General features: G+C 22.7%; 6 protein-coding genes across 6 annotated transcripts; 4 read left to right on the forward strand and 2 right to left on the reverse strand. All coding sequences in view use genetic code 6, as the record gives it.

The window, feature by feature from the left end:
- Positions 1 to 756: 756 nt before the first annotated feature.
- TTHERM_00581820 (RNA polymerase III transcription factor (TF)IIIC subunit) lies at positions 757 to 2,506 on the forward strand (the record flags this gene model as incomplete). The annotated part of the gene is made up of 7 exons (XM_001018923.3): positions 757 to 864; positions 988 to 1,225; positions 1,301 to 1,471; positions 1,525 to 1,681; positions 1,740 to 1,991; positions 2,046 to 2,216; positions 2,284 to 2,506. The coding sequence occupies 7 exons, from the start codon at positions 757 to 759 to the stop codon at positions 2,504 to 2,506; spliced, it is 1,320 nt and encodes a 439-aa protein (XP_001018923.2).
- A 357-nt stretch (positions 2,507 to 2,863) lies between these two features.
- Positions 2,864 to 4,278, reverse strand: TTHERM_00581830 (DHHC zinc finger protein; the record flags this gene model as incomplete). Its single annotated transcript, XM_001018924.4, has 3 exons — positions 2,864 to 3,062; positions 3,588 to 3,795; positions 3,888 to 4,278. The coding sequence occupies 3 exons, from the start codon at positions 4,276 to 4,278 to the stop codon at positions 2,864 to 2,866; spliced, it is 798 nt and encodes a 265-aa protein (XP_001018924.4).
- Positions 4,279 to 5,231: 953 nt separating this feature from the next.
- TTHERM_00581840 (MORN repeat protein) lies at positions 5,232 to 18,208 on the forward strand (the record flags this gene model as incomplete). The annotated part of the gene is made up of 10 exons (XM_001018925.2): positions 5,232 to 8,096; positions 8,154 to 8,172; positions 8,943 to 12,233; positions 12,559 to 16,483; positions 16,577 to 16,815; positions 16,993 to 17,069; positions 17,205 to 17,306; positions 17,407 to 17,466; positions 17,589 to 17,835; positions 17,892 to 18,208. The coding sequence occupies 10 exons, from the start codon at positions 5,232 to 5,234 to the stop codon at positions 18,206 to 18,208; spliced, it is 11,142 nt and encodes a 3,713-aa protein (XP_001018925.2).
- A 605-nt stretch (positions 18,209 to 18,813) lies between these two features.
- TTHERM_00581860 (hypothetical protein) lies at positions 18,814 to 20,862 on the reverse strand (the record flags this gene model as incomplete). Its single annotated transcript, XM_001018927.2, has 3 exons — positions 19,927 to 20,862; positions 19,239 to 19,609; positions 18,814 to 19,177 (listed from the first exon to the last, which is right to left on the reverse strand). The coding sequence occupies exons 1-3, from the start codon at positions 20,680 to 20,682 to the stop codon at positions 18,814 to 18,816; spliced, it is 1,491 nt and encodes a 496-aa protein (XP_001018927.2). The 5' UTR covers positions 20,683 to 20,862.
- Positions 20,863 to 21,366: 504 nt separating this feature from the next.
- On the forward strand, positions 21,367 to 22,287 carry TTHERM_000581869 (hypothetical protein; the record flags this gene model as incomplete). Its single annotated transcript, XM_012798330.1, has 1 exon — positions 21,367 to 22,287. The coding sequence occupies exon 1, from the start codon at positions 21,409 to 21,411 to the stop codon at positions 22,285 to 22,287; it is 879 nt and encodes a 292-aa protein (XP_012653784.1). The 5' UTR covers positions 21,367 to 21,408.
- A 1,951-nt stretch (positions 22,288 to 24,238) lies between these two features.
- Positions 24,239 to 25,963, forward strand: TTHERM_00581870 (zinc finger lsd1 subclass family protein; the record flags this gene model as incomplete). The annotated part of the gene is made up of 3 exons (XM_001018928.2): positions 24,239 to 24,269; positions 24,320 to 24,365; positions 24,538 to 25,963. The coding sequence occupies 3 exons, from the start codon at positions 24,239 to 24,241 to the stop codon at positions 25,961 to 25,963; spliced, it is 1,503 nt and encodes a 500-aa protein (XP_001018928.2).
- Between the last annotated feature and the right edge of the window lie 1,973 nt (positions 25,964 to 27,936).

A 27,936-nucleotide genomic window follows, 5' to 3' on the forward strand; every position in this document is an offset into this window, starting at 1 on the left:
AAAAAAAAATAAAAATAATAATTCAATTTTATTAGGGGAGGGTATATGGCAGGGGGGGGAGGGGTCAATTGTGAAAAATATTTTTTTCAAGCTATATGTTTTGTTTAATGGAAACTTATCTAATTAGGATTGACAGTATCCAAAAATAGCTATAAAATTTAATAAATTATTTGTTTTATATAAAATTTGTTTTATTAAAACTAAAAAAGTAATAAACTTAATTAAATATGAATAAAAGTATTAAAAATAAATAGTGAAAACGTATTGGTATAAAAAATATAGATAGATAGTAAATTACATAATTTAAGTATTCATAAAAATAATAATTAATTTTCTTTTTCTTTACTTAAATAATAAAATATATTCTATTTTACTTTTGAACAATTTATTTGGCGGATATATGAAATGATGTTTTATTATTAAAATAGAATATAAATGAAATAAATATACAAAAAAATATCATTTATTTAAAATGAATAATAAAGTAAATATTACTTGATTTGCTATTACTCTTGCTATTTATTTAATTACTAAAAGATATTCCAATATATAAAGAATATTGATTGTCAAATATTTTTATTTTATTATATTTTCTCTACTTAGCTTAGATTACTTTAAAGAAAGCATTCTATTAATTGCTTAAACAATTTAAAAAAACAAAAAATAGATTAAATAAATAGCTTATAGATATTCTAATATATAGTAGAATATATTTGAGACATTTTAGTTTATTATTTAAAACGCAAATTGTAAACAATGGAGATTGAAGAAGCATAAAAAATATTTACAAATGTAAATATCCAATATTATTGTGAAAATTTGCATTCAATCAAAAAGAACTTTGACTTATAAGAAATAAAAGAGGTACATTAAATATAAACATTCATTCGCTAACAAATTTAATTTATATTTAAAATGTTAAATAGTTTCATTTATTGTTTCTTATTTAAATATTTCATAAATCATAATGAAGATTTTTATTTTTAGAAATTAGATTAACCAGAGATGGTTGTTAAAAATAAAAAGGAGCTTAGTCTTGTCCGCTCAAAATCAATTAAAAAAGTGTATTAAATAAAAGTACTTAGAAACAAAAAGAATCCTTAAAAGATTTTATATAAATTGGACTTGGTTGGATAGACTTAAGATAAATTTGATTTTGTTGATTATAAGGATATTTTCTTTGAATAGCCTTTTTCTACCAAATAGTTAGTTGATTCCTTTAAAGGTAAATAGAATAATGCATTATTTGTGTATATTTTTATAAATATTTAGCAAATTAACATAATTTTATTTATTATAGAAGAAGTTGTAGAAAGTATTTAGCAGATTTATAACCCTCTAAAGAAAATTCTTAATCTTAAAAACAAGACATTAAATGATAGCGATAATAATTTTAAGTCTGACATATAAAATATAACAAGTAGACTGTAAAGCGAAGACTAATAAAACTAAAAGGATAACTTAAAAATAGGTTAATAAATTAATCATTTTGTTAATTTGCTTATTTATTTATTTTTTGAATAGAGGGAGAGCCTATAAAAATAGAATTTGATAATCAGCTTAATTAAAAATAAATAGAAAACAAAGCCCCTTTTCTTAAAGATGAAGTAAATCCTAGGGTTTATCATTATTGTATTTAGCCTCAATCTTTTATGAAAAACTACAAGTTGAATAAATTAGAGTAAATAATAATAATACTTTTATGAGAAAAACATTGATTTTATTTACTAAATTTAAAGATTTTTTAGAGAAAACCTAAACTACGTACAAAGGTAATAAAGGCAAAGAAATATTTTTTAGTCTATTCAGATTAGCTTCGACGACCCATAAATACCATTATAAACAAACTATAATATGGATTCATTCTAAGAAGACTAACTATATTAAATAATGAAAAACCTGTTCGATTAAAGGCCTATTTGGATTCGTAACAGCTTGATCGTATATCTAAACAAAAGAAACATCAAATACACACTCTTTAATTTTAGAAAGTAAAAATATTTTTATATAACTATTTTAAATATTCTATTAACAAAATATATTAGAGCATTAGCTATGCTTACTTATAATTACAAAGATGGCCCATGGAAGCATGCATATGTCAAGTTTGGATATAACCCAAAAGAGAATAAAGAGGCTGTTCATTATCAAGTGATTGACATAGTTGTGTTAGACAGAGAAGACTATGAATAAGCTAAAGAATATAATCCTATTTAGTAATTTGCATTTGAAATTTAATTCTAATAATTTAAATAAAAATTATTTTTTAATAATAATTTCAAGAAACACTTATGATCCAACTTATATCGAAAAGCCTCAACATTATAGACATATGTACATGCTTTGTGAAATCTAAGATGAGAATGTAAATAAGTTCTTTTAGAAGGCTTTAGATAAATTAAATAAGTCAGAAGTTATTGTACCTTGTAAAAAATCTGGGTGGCTTCAAAGTATTGATATAAAACGTATTTAAAAATTAATGAAAGATAAGTTTAAATTTAATTGAGTCTTTAAATAAATAATGAAAACTATTAAATATTATTTTTTCTTTATTTTTAAATTGAAATTTTAGTGAAATCTAAAATAAAATATATAAATATGAGGCAAATAATGCTTAGGACAACAAAATTAAATGAAATACAAATATTTATCTCAATCACAAAAATGCAATTATATTAATTACATGCATATTCACTCTAATAAAATAAATTAGCTTCTATATAATGTATAAATACTGTATATTTAACTATTTCAAATGCCATTTTCATTTAAAATTACAAGCATTCCTTTAAAACTCTGATGATATTTTTTATAACTTTTCAGTTTACTTTAATAAAATATAAGGCTTAATTGATTAATCTTATCAAGATAAAAGCATAACAAGAGAGTAGAAAAACCAGAAAATAGTAAAAGAAATAAATGCTTAAAATAGCATCATATTTCCCCCACCAATACATTTACCAGTCCAAGGACAGTGGTGGTCAAAGTCTTTGATGCAAACATCACAATCGGGGCAATGATATTCTTATTTAGTTTAATTAATATCACACTTCTAGCAATAACTTTTTATAAAATATCAACAATTAAAGAATAAAATTTTAAAATAAATTAATTATTTTTTGATGAGAAATATTTTTTTCAAATTTTACATTTATTGAGTTGAAAATTATTTAAAATTATTGATATTTCTTTCATTTTATTGACTTGATTATTTTGGAAAAAGAAGTAGAATTAAACTTGTTAAAAAATAAATTATACTTATCAATAAAACAAACAAAAAACCTTAATTTCTATATTTTTATTGCTGTTTATTTGATAAAAATATTATCTAAAAACATGTTTAAATCTTAAAATAATTTAGCTATTTTTACTAAAAAAATTATAATCAAGAAACATTTTATAAACCTGGTTTTTTTAACATTTTTTAAGATGCCTTTTTAAAAAAATATTATATTTCTTTTAGAATTGTAATAACTTTATTTAATTTACATTTCAAACTACCTAAAACTATGGCTGTTAAAGGCTTTTAAAAAGTTAATAAATATCTCCATACTTTAAAATAAAATAATCGTAATTATATAATTTACTTTTGAAGCCTTTTGTTTGATTATCCTTCACACCTTGCAGTGTGAATACCAGGGTTTATAAGCGCTGTAAGCAAATAACTAAGAGATTAACCTCCACAAACAAGCATAGTCAGATAATACCAAAAATCTCCTTTGTTTTTAGATACTTTGAAAACTAAAAAATAACTGAATCCTGTCATGATGCACCAAGTTACTAAAAATATACAGACTATTTAGATATTTATTTATATAAAATCATTTAGATTCATCTAATAATTTGATTTTTTATTCATTTTTTAATTAAATAATATTAAAATTTACAATGTGGTCCTAATGTAAAAATGGGTTCGCCTTTTATATTTATAAAACCTATCGTATGGCCCATATAGCGCTTATATTTTTTTTGACCAATTGAAATTTCAAATTAATTTTGAGCTTGCTATTGTTATGTAGTGTGTGTGCTATTCTGATTATCATTTAAATTTATGCTAATATTATTTTCTTAATTGGTATTATTAGTGCTTGCCGATGATTTTCTAGCTGATTACTAACCCTATAAGCTCTTCTATGCCTAATTACTTTATGGTTGTATTTATTAAGTGTCAGGATACTCATCATTCAACTCATTTTAATTCTCCTCATCATAACCTATCTAATAGTTATTTATATTTTAAAAATTATCCTCTTCGTTATGAACCTATTAATGTATCATTCTATTTCAATCACTTTTTTACCAGTTTACAAAATATTAAATGTTTTTATAAATATGACTATTTATTTTAATAAAACACTCTCTCTCATTCATTCCAATTAAAAAAAGTAATCATATAAAATTTAAATATCAAAATCTTATAATTCATTATAATAGAGTTTGTAAGGGCTATTAATTATTACATAAGCCATCAAATAGACTAAAAAATAGAAAAACAAGTAAAAATCTATTAAAATAGATATTAATTTTTGGTTTTCATCAAATAAACGTTAAAATTTCTTGAATAATTTTTTGTTATTCATTTCATAAAAGCTTTTTTTTACTAAAAAATTTTATTTATAAGGTTATTGATAAATTCATAATTCAAAATAAAAAACAAACAAACAAAAAATTTAATAAATTAATTAAAATTTATGTTGTTTTTGGTAAACAACAAATAAATGTTTTAAAATGTCTTGATTAATTAATATTAATTATTATAAATTCAATTTATTGTATTAATTTTAAGTAAAAATAGTATTAAATTTTGAATAATTGTTTTTTATTAAATTAATTTTAAGAATTTTCAAAGTTATTTTTTATTTTTAAATTTTTTCTAGATTTGCTAAATTTACAAGAATCAATCATGCTTAAAAGTAAATTTTTGTAATGGATTAAAATCAATATTAAAATCAAATAATATATTTATTTACATATAAAAGGAGGATTTTTGATAACTTTTCATTCTTTTTATAGTTTTATTGGTACTATAAATTTAATTAGTGTTATTAAAAGATAGGTAATTAAATATTTATATGAATCAATCAATCAATTATTTATTTATTAACTAACTAACAAATATCTTCAGATCAATTACTACTAATTTGATAAATACTTATTTTAGCTTAGAATTTGGATATTCATTTTTATTATACTTAGGATTTGAAAAGAAGCTTTAATTTATATCCACATAGATGGGTGCTGGTTGCTGTAAAGTAGATTAAGGAGTATCTTTAGATTAAAGCAGCATCGGGAGTTAATCCAAGCCTGTTGAATACGAGAATGTAGATTTGAATAAATAAACTGATTAAGATTAGGAAACAAATCATTTTTTGCTTAATCTAGAACTTAAAAACAGCAAATAAAATCATGAAAATGGAGATGAAGAGGACTTCGAACTTGAGATATAATTTAAGGATATTTAAAAATATTAGGAACTTGTTTGTGATGGATGCATATTATTAGATAAAGAACCTGAAATTAACAACAGCATAATATTACTGATGGAAAAGAATTATGGAAAATTTAAATACTATAAATAGCAGTACGAATGTAATGAAGCCACTTATTGTCCTCCAGCTAAACTTTTAGATGGTTCTATATATACAGGTTAGTGGCTGAATAAGCAGTTTCATGGAAGAGGAAAGCTAATAACAGAAGAAGAATGTATTTATTAAGGGTATTTTTGTCATGGAAAGAAATAAGGATATGGTAGAATGTTATTTAGCAGTGGCGACTACTACTAGGGAGAGTGGTTTGATGATTAAATGGAAGGATAGGGAATCTTAATTTTGAGAGATGGCTCTTAATTTCAGGGCTATTTCTATTAAAGTATTTATATTGGTAATCAAAAGGGCGTTAAGTTTGAAGATAAAGTCATTAAAGAAACACAAGAGCAGTAAATAACTACAATAAAAAAGATTATAAGTGAAAATTAATCGCAATATGAAAATAGTTAGAAAAATAATATTAATAGTGCTAATAATATAGAAAATGTATAAAAGAAATCATAGTCATAATTTAAAAAATTCTAGGATTAATAGGTAATGATTTCATCAACCAATGTTTACTTAGAAGAAGAAGAGTCTAATTAGAAGTAGGAAATTATATAGGATAATGGTAAAATATAACCTTAAAAAGTCACTGGATCAGCTTCAAATCAAGTTTAATAGAACAGTAGTAATAATTTGAACTAGCAATAGACTAATTCTTAAGGAGTCGATACAAATAAAACTATCTTTGAAGAGAGTTTAAAATCATAGTTGTAGCAGTAATAATAATAAAAAAAATAAAGACTAGAAGAATACAATTCAAAGCAGTCAGAAAACTCAAACTCAAAGTCATAGTATTAGCAAGAAAGCTCTTAGTCTCAGCTTAAGCAAGAAAATTATTAAGATTTTGAAAATTTGAAGCAAGAGTAGATAAAAATTTTAAGTATAAATTAAAATAGCTAAAATCAGCTGTAATAACAATAAAATAGTGCATTTTAGCTTTCATAAATGAATTATACTAGAAGAGAAGAGTAAGATTAGAAAAATTAAAATGGAAACGAATAAAGTTAAAATGAGGGGGAAGAAGGAGATGAAAAAAACTCAAGAAATTCGAGTATGATTAGTTTAAAATATAAAAGAAGAATCACACACTGTGGAGATAGGCTGGTAAATCTTAATCCAGATGTAAATAGAGGTTTGGATGTTAGCAATATAGAATTCAATGACATATTGTCCAAGTATTTAAATGGATTGAAGGAAAATAATGATATTAATCATCAAGAATAATAAGAAGAAGAAAATTAGAGCATGATAATGATAAGCTTTTAAGAAATGATGCCTAAAAATATGAGGTAAAAGTTGGCTTTCTTTTAAGAACTTTTAAACCTAAATAATTTCCACCATGATGATGTTTAAGGAAAGGTTGTAGACTAAATGGATTTCTAGACATTCAGAATTTATCAATAAAAGCAAACATACAAAATTCTACAAGAGAAATAAGTTTAAAATGAGATGATTTATAAAAAAAGAGTTCAATAATAAAATGAGCTCATAGAAAATGCTATTTTAAATAAAATCATAGCGAGAGAAGATAAAGAAACTTATAAGCACTTAGCTATATTAGGAATGAAGCAGATTTATGAAAAGTAAGGAGTCTTAGTCAGATTGATTGATTAAAAAGAGGAAAAACAAGAAGATGAAAGAGACAGAAATTTCGATGCAGTTAAGTAGCATTTAATATAATCTGGCTTTGTAATGTAAAATTATTATTCTGCAACACTCAGTCAGAAATCTCAATGGAAATTTGATTTGGCTATAAATAGCAAAAGAAAATTTGCTGATTATTTTAAAAGCATAATCTTATTATAAAACAGAGAGTTAACAGCTAAAAATATAATTATACTGGGCTTAATAGGTGGTGAAAAAGAGTAAATAAAGATTGACTTCTACATTAAAAATGAAGTAACTCCTATAAAAGTTAATACTATTAACAAAGGTGAAATAACAGAATTTTAAAAATACCCAATAATAGACGAGATAACGATAAACATAGAAACTTTCTTTGATAATCAATGGAATATGATCTATGATAACACAATTATATGTTAATATAGAGGAAATATTAATGGATAAAAGTAATAATATTTTAGGCCTCTAGGGTATTTTGGATGTGCTCTCAAAGTGGTTAACAAATATCCTAACGATGGCTGGATTAGAGATGATACAAGTGATAAAACTTGGATAGTGCTTTTCCATGGTAATAAAAAATTATCAACTCAAGAATTAATTGAAGAAGGGTATAAGTAGGGAGGATTGTAATAGTATCAAGGACATCAGTGCAGATTTGGAAGAGGTCTTATCAAACAAGGGATATACTTTTATGAAAAAATACAAGATGCCGAAAAACACGCTGACACCTTTTTTATTAATGATAAGTAATACAATTTGCTATTTTAATGCAGAGTAAATCCCAAAACTGTGAAAAGTCCGATTAACAAGCCTTCTTGCTATGTTGCTAATGATCCGAAAGATGTCAGACCTTACAGAATTTTAATTAAAGAAGTGAATGTAAAAAATATTCTTAAATAAAATAAATTTTTTATCTTTTATTTATAATTCCAAAAGATTCAAGATGAAATTCCGAGTATCTGAGAGCATATTTATTTATTTAATTATCCTTCAAAAAAATCAATTTACTTATTATTTTTAAACTAATTTTACAGTTATTATAAATTTACCTAAGAAGTTGTATGTATATATTCTTTTTCTCACTTTTTATTCAAATTTTCATCTAAATAAATCAAGTAGAAAATTAATACAAAGATTATCCTGGAAAAGGAGGATCTTATCCAAAACTCTTTTTTATCATTAAAAATATTAAAATTTTCATTAATTTGGAATAAAATAAAATTAAAAAAAATTTTATCACTTTCATATCCCTCCCAACGAAAAATCAATTTGGAACATTTTTTAAGGTTACAAAATTATTTATCAAAGTTTACCTCTATTTTTAATATTTGAACCTTTCACATTCTTATATAAGAAAGATACTAAATAAGCTAAGCACTTAAAATAAATCAAATTTAAAAATACTTAAATAGAAAAGATTAGTTTAATGCAATCAAAAAAATAAAAAAATTTTAATTTTCTTAATTAGAAACAGCATATCATATTTATTTTGTATTTTTAAATTTTATTTTAGTTAATCAACAAATTATTTATTAACTTTTTCTTGTGAAAAAGCAAGTAGAAAACAGTGTTACAAATAAAAATATTGGTATTGGTAGTTTAATTAGTTTTGAATAAATTAATAATACTTAAAAAACCAAATTATTTAATAGAAATAATAAAAAGAATATTAGGAATTTTATTAAGTTTTTACAATATTAATGTTAGCATTTTTTTAAATTCTAGCCTTTTACCTACTAATATAGGATACTTTGCAGTAATGTTGCTTAGGTTGCTCTAATTGTGTTTAGTAAGGTTATTCGTATGTTTGCTAAGCTTGCTAAAGTAACTTCATTTTAGATTAAAATAATATCTGCGTTTACCAGCTTTGTAATAATCATCTCTACTTCTAGCAAAGCTAAGAAACTTCTACCAACAGTTAAAGTGAAGGTGAATGTGTTTCAATATGCGATTAAATGTATTATTAGGATTAAGAGAGTAATACATGTAGCTAGCTAATTTAATGTTCACAATCATTTACTTCTACAAGTAATACTTTCGAATAATCTATGTTTTTAGATATAGGTATGTACAATTAGTAATACTTGATTGTGATTAACACAGGTATCATTTCTCTTTTTTCTGACCATAGAGGTGAACTTTTAAAGCAGTACATTCTAGGATTAAACGATCTCAAGGTATAAAAGTATCGTAACTAAGTTTTTGTATTTACAAGCAAGCAAGAATTGCAAATTTGGTATTTAGTAGAGAATTTTAGAACTTCTATTATATCTAATATAGTAGGAGACATGAGTTAAATGACAAGTATAATTGAAATAGAAAATTAACTAGGGTGTTTATATATTTTTGATAAAGATCAAGTTAATTTATGGATTTATCCATTCTACGATGTCTCATCTTAACTCTTTCTTAGCTAAATTTAATTCATTTAGCTAACGCTATAACAAGGATCTTGGCTTGATATGGGAAACGGAATATTTGTTAATAGCAGTGATTAGCAGTTTAATTTATTAACTCTGGAATTAAATTAAAACAAAACATAAATTGATATATAAAAGACATAAATAATTATCACTTGCTTAATTTAGAATAGCAACAGCAATTAAATAAATTTAGGAGTTATTTCCTAAATTACTTAATTTCTCAACGATAATTCAAAATTCTCCCTATTAACAAATACTGGTTTGTTTTTAGTTTTCTAAATTAATAAATAATTAAATTAATGTAGTATTCTATTTTAAAATTAATTAAATTACTCCAAATTTATGTTTTTCAATACAAACTACAATTCGACGAATTATTTTTTGATTGGATAATCTGCAAAGTAATTAGATTTCTACAAAATTAATGATTCTGTTTAGCTTATTTAGCAAATTAATGACCAAGGTTAAACAACTTATTTAGATTTTCAGTTAGGATATTTCAATACAACTCAAACTCAATTTTAGATATTCGCCCTGGCTCACGCAATAGATACTTCTGGTTCTATAAGCTATTTTTTAGATTTTTACTAATTCAATTAAACTACTGGAACATTTTAGTCAACTAAAAAATATAATTCCATGATTTAATAACCAACTCAATTATCTAAAATTGAAGAAAATAGCTTAATTAGATATATTTCTTTGTATGGCAATAATAACTTTTAACTCGTGTAGAAAGTTAATGATGATAAATTATTTTCAGTAATTTTATCAGATTTTTAATCTCTCTATCCAAGTAGCTATGGTAGAGGTTAAGTGAACAGTCTATTGATCATAAATAATAATAATATTCTTGCTTCTTGCTCTAGTATTGGAGTAATATCATTTTGGGATATCTCCAGTGGGTTTCATGGATTATTATTAACGGAATTGGTAATAGAAAATGATTCATGCTCTACACTCATAAAATAGGATGAAAGTACAGTAATTTTGTTCTTAACATAAACTATCTAATTTGTAAGTATTCAAAACTTTCAGATTTTATAAAAGATACCTTATAACTCTCAATCGCCTTCTTAAATTATATATTCGGTAAATAATAATCAGCTTCTACTGATTATAAACAATTGTTTAGTTATTTATAATAACCAATAAACCTAAATTTTTAAAAATTGCACTGATCAACTTATTACAAAATCTATTGAAATAGAATTACTATAACAAGAATAAATAGTTTGTGTATTTTAGAATGAAATAGCAATATATTAGCTTCATCAAAGTGATAATACGCTAAGTTTAATAAATCAAGTCTAAGTTTAAAATAATATCCTTTATAGTAATATCTAGTTGAGTCAAGTAGCATCAACAACTAGTTCTTATAGTTTAGAGGAGATATATATAATGACTGCAAATTAATCAATTTGTATATATGATTAAAATTTAAATTTAAATTACACTATATCTAATTTACCATTTAGTGGTGCTTCATAAATAATGAGAACTCTTTCTGATAAAAATACATTTACTGTTTTAACTCTTCCAAATGCTGGAAGCTATTCAAATAGCTATTACTTATTTTCTAGGGTATCTTAAAGTACTTATACTTTTAATTTTGGTTATACTTCATAGTAAATATATCCAGTTTAATACCTTCAATAGTCGAATGGAATAGGAAAATACCATTTGCAATATTTGTTTGTAAGTCCAAGATTTTCAATTACCATTAGATAAATGATTTTATTAGATCAGAATTCTTATCTAACTTTTGGATTTGATTATGTACCTCTTTACGAATAATAATCCAATATACTTACAGATGACTATTCTAGAGATTATATTGGTACTGTATAAGGATTTGTAGGGGTTAATTCTAAGAAAGCTAATCGGTATGATGAATTGGTCCTCAATTTTGTCAAATAAAATGAGATATATTAAGATGTCTAGTAGAGTTTGCTTATGAACGTTTATTTTGTAGTGACAAATTTAAGAGCTATTGTATTGAATATCCATACAGATGAAGTTATCATAAATAATCTTTTTGCTGATTTTAATTAAAACATAATAAATTTCTTTATTATTGATTAGCTTCTTGGTGTAGTTTGTCTAAGATAGAGCTCAATGCAAGTAGCTTATTTTGGAGGTAAACTAATAAATTAGCAGTTTTCTTTCATTGGAATGAATAAAATAAATAATTTTTTATTAAGTTCTGATAACCAAAGCTTTGTAGTTTTCGGCGATTTTCTTGTGTTAGTTGATCTAAAATTAAATATAATTTAAAGCTATAATCCTAACTTAGGTTATTTTAGCAACTGCATTAAAGTTAATTAACAGCTTTATTGTAGCCTAAGTTCAGGTATAGTTTAAATTATAAATTTGCCCAGCATTTAGCTAATAAAGAGTCTTTAGATTAGTGGAAAACAACCTAATTTCTCAATATGTATAGATCAGCAAAATTAAAACGTCTTTCTTTATAGCACTAACATAAATGTGTATGATTTGAATATGAATTTCTAAAAATAAATAACGAACAACTTTGGATAAATTTAAAACTGCAATTTCTATGATGATTATCTTGTCTTCTTTACTAAATCAAGTAAATTAATTAAATATTTTATAAATAAAATTTTTTTTATAAATTTACTCTTTCAAATTTAATTAATGTAAGTTGTTATTAATTAAGATTACTATTTATTAATACCCAAATATTTTTGGGAAAATTTATAGCCAACATTAAGCATAAATTTTTGATATAAATGTGTATTAATTATAAAGAGAATACAATACATAACTAATAAAAATATTAAAAAATCTTTTAAATCACAATATCGATAATCTTATTTTATTTCAGTTAAATAAAATGGTTTTTTAATTAATCATATTCAAGACTATTTTTTGAAAATTAATAAAAAATAATATAGTTGGCTTAGTTTATTTAAGACAAGGCTTGATTGAACGAAACAGAATACAAAATTTAGGAGGAGTTGAAGTTCAAAAGGAAATATATTATAAGGAGTTAAATTATCTTCTTTTTTTCGGAAATGATATAGCAGTAGCTTAAGTGTTTATTTATGATTTATAAAAACAAAGTTTAGTAGGAAAAATACAAGGTTTTATAAAAAATCTAGGATATGTTTCAGATGTTGCAGTGGACAATGGATTAAACTTTTTTTCATATGTAGACAGCGCAGCTAATTACTTCATGTTTGATTTTAATGATCCATTTTCAATTTAAAATTAATTTACAATAAAGGAGATACTAGATAGGAATGAATTCATTTAAAAGCTTTCGACTAACCTTGATTCATAAAGGTCTTTTGTCATGACATAAAAGAGTATCTTTTATGTAAATTATAATATTTTCTCAAACAGATGTTAATATTTATATTAAGAACAATATATATAATACTCAATTTTATTTAACTCTTAATTACAAAAATACTAATACTTGGTCTTAGGTTAAAATTAATTGGTATTTAGATACTCTGATTTCTTGGTTTAATATGAGATATTGCTACCTCAGTAAAAAGTTATCGATTTTTAATACATTTAAGATATAGATATTTTAGTTGTAGCCGCTTAAAAGAATATTTACTTATACTACAATTACTCTTATTAATATGATAGCTAAATTGCTTAAAGCACCGAAATCAGCTTTCAAAGATTTTTAGATCTAAATGTGATACTATCTCTTGATAAAAGGGTTATATTTTATGATTATATGTTAAATAAAATTTCTTATGAATTCACTTTAAATATCAATTAAATGATGTCTTAACATCTCTCTTTATCCTCTTAGTCAGTTTTGATTATTGGTACTAGTTTGGGGACTACATATTTAGTAAATTCAAAATAAAAAGTTAATAATCAATTTATCAGCAAAACATTGAAACCAATTAAATTTATTTCAATTTTGAATAATAATATTACTGCATATGTTGGATCGGTTGATGGATAAATACAAACCATTGATATATCTTAGGCGAAATAAGTAAATGAAGTTGATATTATACAATAAATAGGAAGGAGTCAAGAGAAAGGAATTCTCATTTTAAGCAGTTTAGTAATAGACTAAACAATGAATGTTATGATGTTCCATTTCTTATTTGAAAAAAAGTGTTATGTAATGCAACTAGATAATAGCTAAAATTGGAAATATATTTCATTTGCAAATAATGAATTCAATTAGATATTTCTTGGCAAAGATTTTTATTTCCTACAATCCGCTTTCTAAATTAATATTTACAACAGGTAAACTCTATCTTATATTACAAATATAAAAAGAAACACTTACTATGACCAAATGATTGCATTTTACGTTTTCTCTGATCAATTTTTAGGTTTAATATTTTATTAGAAAATTGAAATATATTTTTTTGACTCAAAAGCTAACAAAGTGCAGCTTGTTGATTAAGAAAGCTATAATTATCCAAGGTTAATGCATTATAGATTCTATTCTAGCTCAAATAGTAGCAATAATGATTTGCTTTAGATAGTTGGCTTTGATCAAAGCACTTTTTTTGAGAAAAGATATAACACATACTTCTATTTAGCTTAAAATAGTGCTTAGTTGTAATAATGTGGGTTCTAATTCTAAACTTCAGATTTCCTAGTGCTCAATTAGCAGCTATAAACGTTATAAATAAAGTAATCTGAAAGCTATTGCTAATATGGGACCTCTGTGGTGAATTAATAAATATGGAAAAATTTCCTTTTCCTACCTATTTAATAAAATATATTATAATTATTAAATTCATAAAACTCTACCTTGAACGAATTTTTACTCTCTAGCTCCTTTAGTAGCACAAATACTACATAATATTAGGAGATAGCTCTATCAGAAAATTATTTTATGAATTTTATAGGATAAAATTTACAATTGAAAGACATTTCCATAAAATTTGACCCAACTTAATAAGGAACTTAAATTGGATTTAATCCATCCACGAGCATGATCACTCTATCAAACATTTTGATAAAAAATCAAACAATTTAAAATTAGACAATTTTATTCTCATAGAAAAAAAGTATTATCATATAAAATCTATAAATTTCATATCTAACAAACAAGTCATCACGAATTTTGTAAAGTAATTTTGATTTTAATTCTCAAAGTTCTTTAATAATATTTGATCATGTTGATGAGATTTTAATTTATGAATTAACTATAACTTAAAATGAATTCTTTAATTCTTCATGTTTAGAGGCTGTTCTTATTTTTTCTAATGTTGGCAACATAACAATAGAAAAGCTAATTGTGGAAAACAATAAAATAATTGGAAGTTTAATTTTAATTGAGGTGGCAAATAGTTTAAATATAAAAACTGTACAAGTGAATAAAAATATTAATTTTGAAGGGCCAATATATGGTCAGCTTTCTAACTTTTAATCAAATATTTTCTAAATAAATGGGTGTCTTAATTCAACATTTTCAATAGTGAACATGACAGAAAATTAGAATTTATAGCTAATCGTAACTAATAACTAATACAAACAGACTTAAAATATTATATCTCTCACAAACGACATTATTTCTTTCTATTAAATGATAATTTTTTCAAACTAAATTGATTACTTATCTTATCCTTTAATTTCTCTTCTTAGCTCAAATATTTAGATTTAGCAAATTCAATATGAAAAAAACTTTGGATAAATTCAAGTTATGTCAGCAATTTCATTACAAATAAGCAATTCATCATTTACTAATAACACTAGTTTAAATGGAGGAGCACTTTCTATCTTAAGTATAAATAATTATATGAACATTTCATCATCCACTTTTTAGAAAAATAAAGCTTTAGGAAGCGGAGGAGCTATTTACATAGAAAAAATTCAATGTGATCTGTTTATTGAAAGTCAAGTTTCAATAATCCTTAATAGTGCTTTAATAGGCGGAGGAATTCGTGTTATGGAATTCGATAGTTCAGTTTTAAATCTGAGTTAGATTAAGAAAAGATTCTCAATTTAGAATAATACTGCTGAAATTTTCGGAAATGATTTAGCAACCTTCCTTTATTCTTTAGGAATTCAATAAGGAGATAAATTTTTATCAAGTAATTCTGATTAGTCTTAATTGTAATTCATTCCAGAAAGTATATCTAACTCACAAAACACTCTCTATCTTAAAAATATTAAAAGTGGTGGAAATCTAAATTTAAAGATCTTTTTATACGATGACACTAATAGAAGTTTAACTTTTTCAAAATAAAAGTTAATCAATAAAGAGTATCCTCAAGATATTATTAATGAAATAACATTTATAAGCATACAATTAATTATAAATGATTTCAAAGAAATGTAGATCAGCGGTGAATCAATTCTTAATTACAATTTGTTTAATGAATCTACAAACAGCTTCGATTTTAATGATGTAACGATTTATGGCAATTTTCTTAAATAACAATAGATTTAAATGTAAGTATAAATTTCTAATAAAATCACTAAAATAGTAGCAGTATTTATTGTTTTCAGATAATGTGTAAACGGAGAAATAATTGGTTAGCTTTCTTCTTCAATTCAATTTTGTCAGTTTTGCTAAAACGGTACTTATTCTCTAGTTGATCCAAATATTTAAACTAGTCAAAACTAATTAACTTGCAAACAGTGTCCCCAATCAGCTAATAAATGCTATGGAAATCAAATTGAATTGAAAAATGGTTACTGGAGAAAAAATGAAATAACAGATATCATTTTAGCATGTAATGATTAAGTCGGTTCTTGTAAAGCAGAGGATCCAGAGAATGTTAACTATTGCGAAAGTGGTTACGTAGGACCACTATGTGAAGCTTGTGATGTTTTAGGAGATGTTTGGAGGAACTAGTATATAAAATAGCAATTTTCTAAAGGGTAATGCCAACAATGCAGCTCATTTTAGCTTTAGCTGACTTTTATTATATTGAAACTCATGATTCCAATAATTTATCTGTTATTTACAACTAGGATATTTATGAACAGTTTCATACATGCTCAAACATGTTATTATTTAAGATTTCTCAAGCTTCTCCCTTTATCCAAAAGCCAAATTAGAGATGAATCAGGCTTCTACATCAAGATTATTATCACTTATTTGTAATACTCATCACTGTTAGTTGATAACATAAATTATCTTCCTATCCAAGTTAACTTTATGCCAAATTTTATTGGAACATCAATAAGCTAGTTAATAATTGGAATAGAATGTATTTTACCATTAAATTTTTTGAGAAATATTGGAAAATTAGGATTATTTTGTTACATTTAGTCTCTATTTCCTACTTTACTTCTTATTATTGGCACATTTTATTACTTGCTTTTTAGAAAAATTTACTACCATTTTAGTGCTTCTAAGTACTACATTTATACTATTTTAACTATAGTTTTTACATTTTTTTAACCTGAAATTGTTTCTCAGTTTACAAATGTTTTGACATGTAGATAAATTGGATAAGATGAGGTATTTATAGAGGATTTAACTATTAGTTGTAATGATTCTTATTGGAGACCCTTCATAAATTAATATGCAATTGTACATTTAGTTTTTTGGACAACAATTCCTATAGTGGTCTTTTTCTTTTTTAACTAAAATAAGAATAAGTTAGATACTTGCATAACTAAATACAAGTATGGTTATTTTTACATGGAACTGAAATATAAATATTATTATTGGGAATTTGTTAGAATATACTTTAAAGTATTTATAATTACCATATTTACTCTCTAGAAATAAAGTTATTACAATATTGCAGTTATTTAAGTATTAGTGATACTCTTTTTTTATATCAAAAATATAGAAAAGCATAAACCATTTATCTCTCAACGCTTATGCTAGGTAGAAATGCTCTCCCTGGAATGTATAATTGTTAAAATTTCGATATAATTCTTATCTCAACAGATTGGCTTATATCAACTTGAAGCTTTAGTAATACTCATAGATTACTTTTTTATAGGATATATAATTTTAGTTATATTTTAGTACAAAATGAACAACAGATTTAGCTTCTTTGGAAGATTAACTCGCTTTTTAATTAAAAAAGCAACAAGTAAATCGCTCTATTTGAAGATCACAAGATCAAGCAGAAAATCCTTCAGAACTGTTTTATTATGGAAAAAGTTGAAAGAGAGTATTTCTATTATTATTCAATTCAAGGCAAACCAGAACATATCTTACATACAAAATAAACCAGCAATAATGAAATCCTCTAATTTTATCAAATACAAATGTAATCAAATAATTTTTTTAATTTTAACTTAATTTAAAATATTTTTTATTAAATAGACAGCACAGATTTAACACCACTTTATGATAAAAAACCTTAATAACACAAATTCGATAGCTAATTTGATAATTGCTTAGATACAGCTTTTAAAAAACTAAATACAGATGGTTCTCCAGGTTTAGCTGATAAAAATTCTAATATTTTTAAATTTGATTTACAGAAAGAAAATAAAGTAGATTTTCTTGTTGATGATTAAACTGAATCAGTTGATTTATAATAAAAAAACATCTCAGAAGCAAGTATCAAAATAGCGCCACCTAAAGATTGCAGTTTTATATTCTAAAATACATTTTCTTTACAGAAGAGTGGTTATTGATTGGTTATTTTTTAAAGCTAATAACATTTATATTCCATATTATTAAGTATGTATAACTAAATATTTATTATTAATTATATTTTTCATTTTAAATATAAAATCTTATATTTTAATATTTAATTGATTAATTATGAATTATTTTATTATATTTATATTTATTATAATTTCAATAATAAAATCATTTTAAAAAAATAAATTATTTATTCTCAATTAATTAATTTTTTTTAGAAATTTTACAATTTATTTTAATTTAAAAAAAATAACTCTTCAAAAAAATAAATAAATAAATATTTAATAATCTAATTTAATTTCTTTTAAGTAAAATTTATAGTCTAGATTAAACCACGAAGGTAGAATTTAAATTAGTTGGATTAAAAAACATCTAAATTTGTTATATTAATAATAAACCTTCTTATAAAAAATCAATAAAAAAATTTTTAATGTGAAATGTAAAATAACAATCAAATAAATTAATTAATATATCAAAAAGATTGATAGTTTTTGAAGTATTTATTGATAAGGTCTTTAAAAATTAATTAATATAATTTAATAATATAAATTAAAATAACAGATCTATTTATTTATTAAGATAGTTAATTTTTCAATCAATCATCAATATTTAGCATTTAATGAATTTTTCTTCTTTTCTCTCTAAACAAAGAAAGAGGGTTTCTTTTATTGTTAAATAATTTAGGCTATTAACTTTATTCATTATCAAGTCCTTAAGCTGTATTTATTCTTTTGTACTTATCCTCTCTGGAATGGGGTCTTTGTTTATTTGACTCTGGCCTTTTTGTTGTGCTTGCTTAGTTGAAGTTTATTGGTAAGCCTTCTTCTTAAATTTATATTTGAAGTTATACATTTTAATTTCTCATAGCTGAATTGTATCTTCTTTCGTTTTTTTGTTTCTTAATAGTACTGACAGGTTGGCACATCACAGAATTGGGATAAAAATTAATTTTCTTCTCTCTGATTTAAAATAAAATTTACAAATGAATATGTATTAAATCCATGATTAACTTATTTATACCTGCCAATTGATCTCTTTAAATTTGGAGAAGGTGATTTTTTAAATGGAGAAGCAATTTCTCTACCTTTGATAATATTCTCTACTTCTAAATCAGTTTTTGGCACATCTTTTTATATGTTATAATAAACTCTTTCTGCTTCTTTTTCTTCTCTATTATAATCTACAAGACACTTTGTAAGTGTATTTGAATAAGTGTTTTTTAGATAAATTTCACATACATTATCATATTTTATTTCAGACATCTAACAATCAAAAACTTCATATTTCCTATTTGTTTACTTTTAAATGTCAACAGTATGACGATTGTCAACCTTATGAATCATAAAATTATTAAACCTATATTCGTTGCTATTCGTATCTATTTTTGATCCCTATTTTTATAGATTGTATTGTTGAAAACATCTTCTATTATTTTTTCATGTTTTAAATATTAAAATGAAAGACATATGAAATATGCAAAGAAAGTATTTAAAAATATTTCCAATATATTTTTACTTCTAACTTAGATTTTTAATAAAATTACTATTTTGTAAATTTAAAATTGCTATTTAATGTGTGGTTGGTTAATGATAAAAATTATTATTTTATTCTCCATAAATTTTATTGAATGCTTTAAGTAATTGTAAATTTAAGTTTATATTAATTAATTAATAAGAATGAACGCTTTTGGTTCATTCGGATTACTTACTTTGAACAGGTCTTTCCTTTGAGAATACAAATCGAAGCTGAAAGAAGGAGACTTTGGATAAAGTATTTAGTCTTAATGTATCCCTGTTTATTTTTACCTATCAAATACTTGAAAAGAATGTTTATATTGTTCGTATTCAGGTTAGTAGTTGTATCCTTCAATTTCATTTTAGTAGTGATTTTCACATAAATCATTTTCATTAAAATGCTGAAAGCTTTGTGAAGAAGATTATCTAAATGGGGAATTTCTATGATTTAATTTATTTTTCGATTTGTTTTTAGAGGTTAATGTTCTTGATTGATTCACAGACCCATACATTAATCTTTATTTTTGTTTGTCATAATCAATTTAAATCTGCTTATTCATTTTTTAATTGCTACTAACAAAGTGTTTTGAAAAACTCTCTGAAGTTGAAAGGAGCTCATGAAGTTTTTATGCATATTAATCTTAACTGTCTTCAAGATGAAGAAATGATTTTTAAGAATTTTAATTTTGCCCAAAAGGCTGATCTGTACCAAATATATTATCACCTATATTGATATTTAATGATTTATTCATATTTTTCAACTTTTTTAAAGAATCGCTGGTTAAATCAGTGTTAATGTTCTTCTTCTTATAGTTCACTTTATTTTATGGGACAGGAATGTTATGCTTCATCATGAATACCCTATTCCTATGGAATAAATTCTATACTTGCTAAAATGGAATGTCATTTATTTTTTTTACTTCTTAAAATTTCCTTGATGTTTATTACATATCTTAGATAGTATTCAATGCTAAATAATACTAATAAGGAATCGATTAATTAATTTAATAGCATTAATTGCAAATCAAAATATGAATAATAATATTAATATTAATCGTTAATTAACAAGAAATCAAATTATTGTTTCTATCAAATAAATCTTATTACTTTTAACAACCCAAAATAACAAAAATATAAAATATTATAAGAATTTACGGATACAATAATACAACCTTTATTTTACTCTTCGATTATTAAAATAATTATGAATTTTTAATAAGCTATGGTTGATTTTTCTTAAATATTCAATAAAGTTAATAAATGTGTTTAATTTATTATGCCAAATTTAATAATTGATTTTTTTATATTTTGTCTTTGCTTAATATTTTTCAAAAAATAAATCATTAAAGAATGATGAATTTAAAAAAAATAATTCTTTGATTAGATAAAAATCGAAGAAAAAAAAATAGATAATTTATGATCGATATCTATTGATAAAAAACACAAATTATTTGTTCGCTCATTACTTTTCTTATATAAAAGAAATTATGTTAAGCTTAAAAATTGCATTTTTGTTTTTTATATAAGAATTAGATAAGAAAAAAAAGAAAAATCAAGTTTCTAATTTAATCTTATCAAAATTAGGATATTCAAACATAAGTAATAATAATAATTATAATCAAAATTAATTTAATATTTTTATAAATATTCATAAGAAAAGTACTACATACGAATTGATGCAAAAAATTAAGTCTTTTACTGTTTTAATATTATTAACTTTTTAGCTGATAAAAGGAACATAGATTTGCAAACTAAATTTGATTTGCAGTGAACAAGATTTCAGCTGTTTATTTTAATTAAGTATGCTTAATACTTGCATTTCTTCTTAATGCGATTAATTTATATAAGACTCCAGAGCTTAATCTGAATGTTACTTATAAACTTGTAAACCGAAATTTTATTAATAAAATGATATTCAAGTTTAAAAATATTTTGATTGTTTAGCTAATTAAGAGATTGAATAAAAAAATTAACTACAACCATTCTTGTTTATATCAAACAATAATAGCCCTAAATTTTGCTTTGAGTAATTAGTAACTAGCTGTTAAAACCTATCAAATGATTGTATCAATACTTTATAAAAATAAATAGAATGCATTAACACAAATTGTTAAAATAATATGAATACAGCCTAAGAATTTCAATAGTGTATGTTTATTACATGTAAAACCGACAATCCAGATTTAGATACTATGCAAAATAATATGATTTAATGTATGTTTAATTCATAGTAACCACAAACAGGACATTAAAATACTTATGAATAATGCTTTTCTTAGTTCTAAACTAACTGTTAGAGTTTTTCAGATCAGTGTCCATAAGTTTTTAAAGAATAATAATATTGCATAAAGGAAAAATGTGTGCCTGACCCAACAACAGCTCAAGACTTAAAAAAGTGTTTATTAATAACATGCAAAACAGATTTTGAGGATTTAGATAGGCTTGAAACTCAAATGATAGAGTGTGTTATAGGACATCCAATAAAAGATAGTTCTTCATTTTTATACAACATGATATCTATTTCATTGTTAGTGTATTTAGGCTTATTATTATGATCTAAATAAAAATTTTGAGTTCAGTTAAATTCTTAGATTGAAAAAATATATTAAATTTGTTAGTAAATACTAATTTTTATATTATAAAATTTATAAAAAATATTTTAAAAATAATTATCTTAAATTTTCTTAACTTTAGAATTCGTAAACTCTTTTATTTTACAAAATAATCATTTACATATGGAGTTATATGTAATGATTTATTTTTTAGATTATCATATTTGATAATAGATAAGGATTTTTTAAAATCAGTAGACTAATTTAAATATTCAGTTCATGTATTTTTATCTTAACTTAAAAATTTTAATCACTTTTTCCAAACTTCCACAATTTTTTTATTTAGAAAAATATCATAAATCAATTATAAATAAAACATTAAATGAATTTAGATAAAGATTTATTTTAAAAAAAATAATGGAAGTGAATTATTACAGAAGTAAACAATTTTTTATAAAAATATTTTAAAAATTAACTTAATTTTCTTATTTTTTGGATTAATTTAGTGAATATAGATCACTATATTTTTGAATGGCTGATGCGTTTGAATATTATTTATATAAAAATAAATAATTTTACAATAGAATTTAATTAATAATATTTATAATTTTAAATTATATCCATCTTTATTTATGATTTTTCTATTAAATTTATAATTTTAGCTTTTTTAAAAAATTTTTTCTTTATATGGCACTTTTTTTGGGCAAAAAAGATACTTAGGGAATGCCTTAATTAATGAGCATTTACAGTATATATAATTTTAATATTTTAATAACATATTTGGAATATCATTTATTAACTAAAACATCAGAAAAAATAAAAATTTTAGTTCAATAGAATTTCAAAAAAAGGATAGGTTAGAAATCAATTTTAGGGTATTTTATTGCTTTTTAAAGTGTTTAGAATATAAAAGAAATGTATATCTGAGTAAATGAATCATATCAAAATTGATAAATAATATTTTTGTAAATTAGGTTTTAAAATAAAATTATCTTCTCTAACTGTTTGTAATATCTAAATATATTAAAGATTTTTTTTCATAATTTTTTTTTAGGTTTTTTTTATAAATCTTTTTATAACCACTAAAGTTTTAATCTTTATCAAATCTCTCTTAGACGGATTTTTTATTTCTAAATGCGTTAAGATTAAATTTCTATATAAAAAATATTTATTATAAGCAAAAAAGATCTGTTTTGTTTTATATATTTGGGGTTCAAGAAAGAATTAATAGCTAAAGCAATTGAAAAAAGCTATTTATTTTAACATGATATTTTTAAAATTCATTTAAAATCTTTTATTCTTAAAAGTAAATATTAATAGATATTTATTTTTTATTATTAAAAATTAGAATTGCCTCATGAAAATATTTTCTTTAAAATTTTCTCATTTTTCATAAATCTTTTATTGATAAAATTCTCTATATTGATTTTATAATATTTTATCTTCTTAATTAAATTTAGTCATTGATAGAGTAGAGCTTACAATTAAATTGATAATTGTGGAACTTAGATTCTGAAAAATGAGATTATTTTTGATAATTAAAAGCAGTAAGCTGAAAAAGAAAATTTCTAGTCTTTTTAATTGAAATTATGATTTTTAAAGTTTGATAATCGTGGAACTTAAATTCTGAAAAATAAGATTATTTTGATAATTAAAAAGCAGGAAGCTAAAACAAAAGATTATTTTTGATAATTAAAATGCAGTAAGCTGAAAGAAAAAATTTCTAGTATTTTTAATTAAAATTATGATTTTTAAAGCCTATCTGTTAATAATAATATTTTTTTATTTTTAAAAACAAACATGAATTGAACAAATTTACCCCAAAACCTATTTATTAATTATATATAATCTAAATTATTGTATTAACTCTAAAATCAATTCTTACAAGCATATATATTTATAATTAATAATTTTTTAAAAAAATAAAAGAAATTTAGATTAAAAGTATAAAGAAATGCTTTCATCACTAATTTTTACACTCTTAAGTAACTATGAATATAATAAATTCAAAATTAAAAGTCATTTTTATAAAAAGTTTCTAACATAATTGCTCTTTCTTATGATTAAAATCCTTAAATCAGGTAAAAAATATATTAAATAAACTATTTATTACATTTGAAATAAAAATTAATATTGATTAAATTTGGTATATTTTTTATATTAAATAAACCTCTTATTTATTCAAATTTAAAAAATAAAATTTTAATTCAAAATTTTTGAAAAAAATATTAATAAATATATAATTTGTAGTAGCAAAAAGTCATTAAGAAATTTAGCTTATTGCAATACAAGTTGTTAATGTACTGTATCATTCACATGTACTAGCTGCTCAAATTCAAGTTATTACTACTATCCTGACACTAGTGAATGTTATTAATCTTTTTACTGCACATAAACTTATTCTAATGGCGAAATTTATACTCCAGATCCAACTAACAAAGTATGTTGTATAAGAAACTGTGCAACATGTTAAAATAATGGAAACGAAGATTAAACATGTTTTACTTGTTTAGTAGGCTATTATTTACCATCAGTAGGAGCTAATACCTGTAATTAATGTAATTCATCATGTTATACTTGTAACGGCCCAAACTCTAATAATTGTTTGAGTTGTGTTGCAGGATAAATTTTACTAAACAATACTTGCTAAAATACTTGCCCTTCAAGTGGTTATTATATTAGTGGAAACAACTGTTTAAATTGTGACCCTTCTTGTAAAACATGCAATGGATAGACAAATAATAATTGTTTATCATGTCCAACAGGGGTATATTTTTATCCTAATAACAACTCTTGTTAATCAACATGCATAAGCGGTTACTATATAAATGGAACAAGCTGTTTATTATGTAACTCAAGTTGTTTAACTTGTAATGGTCCTTCTTAAAACAATTGCCTCTCATGTCCAGCAGGTTAATATCTATTTTAAAATAATACTTGCTCTTCAACTTGTAATATTAATAATGGGTATTACATAATCGGAACTAACTGTTTATAATGTAATTCAAGTTGCTTAACCTGTAATGGACCTAATTCAAACAATTGTCTATCATGTCCTTTTGGTTAATATTTATTTTAGAATAATACTTGCTCTTCTATTTGTAATATTAATAATGGGTATTACATATAAGGAACTAACTGTTTATAATGTAATTCAAGTTGCTTAACCTGTCATGGACCTAATTCAAACGATTGTCTTTCATGTCCTTCTAATTTATATTTAAATTTGAACTATACTTGCTCAGCTACTTGTAAAACAAATAGTGGGTATTACATAAGTTTTAATAGCTGCTTACAATGTAATTCAGACTGTTTAACTTGCAATGGTCCTTCTTCAAATAACTGTCTTTCATGCCCCTCCTTAGTATATTTATTTGAGAATAATACTTGCTAATCTACTTGCAATACTAATAATGGATATTATATTAATGGTACTAACTGCTTGCGATGTAACTAAAGTTGCTTAACTTGTAATGGACCTAATTCAAACAATTGTCTATCATGTCCTTTTGGTTAATATTTATTTTAGGATAATACTTGTTCAGTAACTTGTAACACTAGTAATGGATATTATATAAATGGTACTAGCTGCTTAAAATGTAATTCAAGGTGCTTAACATGTAATGGACCTAACTCAAATAATTGCCTTTCATGCCCTTCTAGTAAATATTTATTTTGATGTAATACATGCTCTTCTACTTGTAATACTATTAACGGATATTATATAAGAAAATAGTAATACCTTCTCTGCAAAAAACATTGTAAAACATTTAATGGACCAACTCCAATAAATTGTTTATCATGTCCTTCTGGATGTTTTTTATATGCCGAAAATAATTGAATTTCCAAATATTTAAAATCCTACCTTCTTATTTTAAGCTTGCATTAATTTATTATAATAAATACACAATATTTTTTTTGTGAACTAAAATAAAAAAATTAGCAATATTTCAATTAGTATAAAAATTAATAAATGATATTCAATAATTCTTTTAAGTGATTTTTAAAATTTATACTTTTTCTAAATCATTTTTTAATAAAATAAAAAGAATTATAATATTGTTTAAAAACTAATTGGCAAAAAATATTATTATAAATAGAAATAAGGATATATCAAAATCTATTAAATAAATATTTATGAACTTAAAGCAGGGATGATCAAAGTATTTTTAATAATTAATTAGCTCTTAAAATAAAAAAATAAGATGGGCATTAATTAATTTTAAATTTTAAAAAATTTAAATGTATCTTATTTTTACATTCAATTTATATATTCATAAAATAGAATTTAAATTTATTTTGTAAAATTTTAAAAAGATTTTAAATAAATCAATAAATTATATTTAAACATATATTTCAGTATTCATTTATTTAACATAATTTTTTACTTTAAACCAAATAAATTAATAATATAATTAATATTTATTATTTAATTTTTACTAATAATTTACTTTTTTTTTCAATTTAACATATAATAGTTATTTAATTTAAGATATTTAGTTGTTTAGTTTATTAATTAAAATACAGCACATCTTATTATCAAATGTTTCCTTATTATTCTTTTTGAATTTCTTACTTTTAAAAATTAAATAACTCTTGTTTATTTCTTTCTGAAGTTTTTATTATTAATTAAAGGATCATAATTATTAAGTAATGTTCTCTTAAACGTTTAAATAGAAAATTATATTTAATTAAATGAGAAAGTTTTCCTTATTTGTCTAAAAAATTATTTTTTTTTGCTTTTTAAATAAATTAATTTTTTGCACTATTTTTATTAAGACTATTTAAACAACAAGTTAGATATTATTTTTTTATATCAATTAAAAAGAGTGATTAAATTATCTAAATATTCAAATTTTTTGACATCACTTTCTTCCAATTCTTATTTATTTATCTTTTATAATTAACTAAAAATAGCTCATAGAAATGTTTAAAATCCTAAAGATTTTATATGAAATACCATATCAAACAAAAAGTAAAAGAATTTTAACAACTCGAAGAACACGCTAAATGAAAACAAATATTATTTCATCTATAAAATATGAGCATTCTATATTGTAGGTTTTATATCATAAAAGTATTTACATTTACTAATGTAATATGGTCATAACCAACTGAGTAATTTTTTCTTTAAAAATCGATTATTCAGAATAAAAGCTAGAAAAATAAATAATCACTTTAATATCTACTTCTCTTCTCCAATTTTTTGATCTAGTTGTAGGGATTTCGCTCAATTCTTTGCTTTGATTAGTATGATTCTACAACAGATTCTTGAGTCTCCAAAATCTAATTTCATAAGAATCCGTTTAAATTAAACCTTTTTAAAAATAAAAGAATTAATTTAAAAATCATTAGGAAGATCCTAATTTTGTTGTGGTAATATTTTAGTGTCATTATCTCTAATAAATTTAAGTAACATCTAATATCTCAATAATTTAATTTATATTAGCTTTCACTTTGTTTGAGTTGCTTTTATCTTCTTCATTCTCCTATTTTTAAATAATTATTTTAACACCTTAAAAATAATTATTTATGCAAAGTCTATCTTATAGCTAAAATATAAAAAATATAAATAAATATTCTCCCTCTGTTTTAATTTATTCAATAAATTATAGAAATAATATTTTTAAAAATAATTTTTCTTCATTTAGA

This window comes from Tetrahymena thermophila (genome assembly GCF_000189635.1).
Source record: "Tetrahymena thermophila SB210 genomic scaffold scf_8254592, whole genome shotgun sequence".
NCBI classification, from domain to species: domain Eukaryota; phylum Ciliophora; class Oligohymenophorea; order Hymenostomatida; family Tetrahymenidae; genus Tetrahymena; species Tetrahymena thermophila.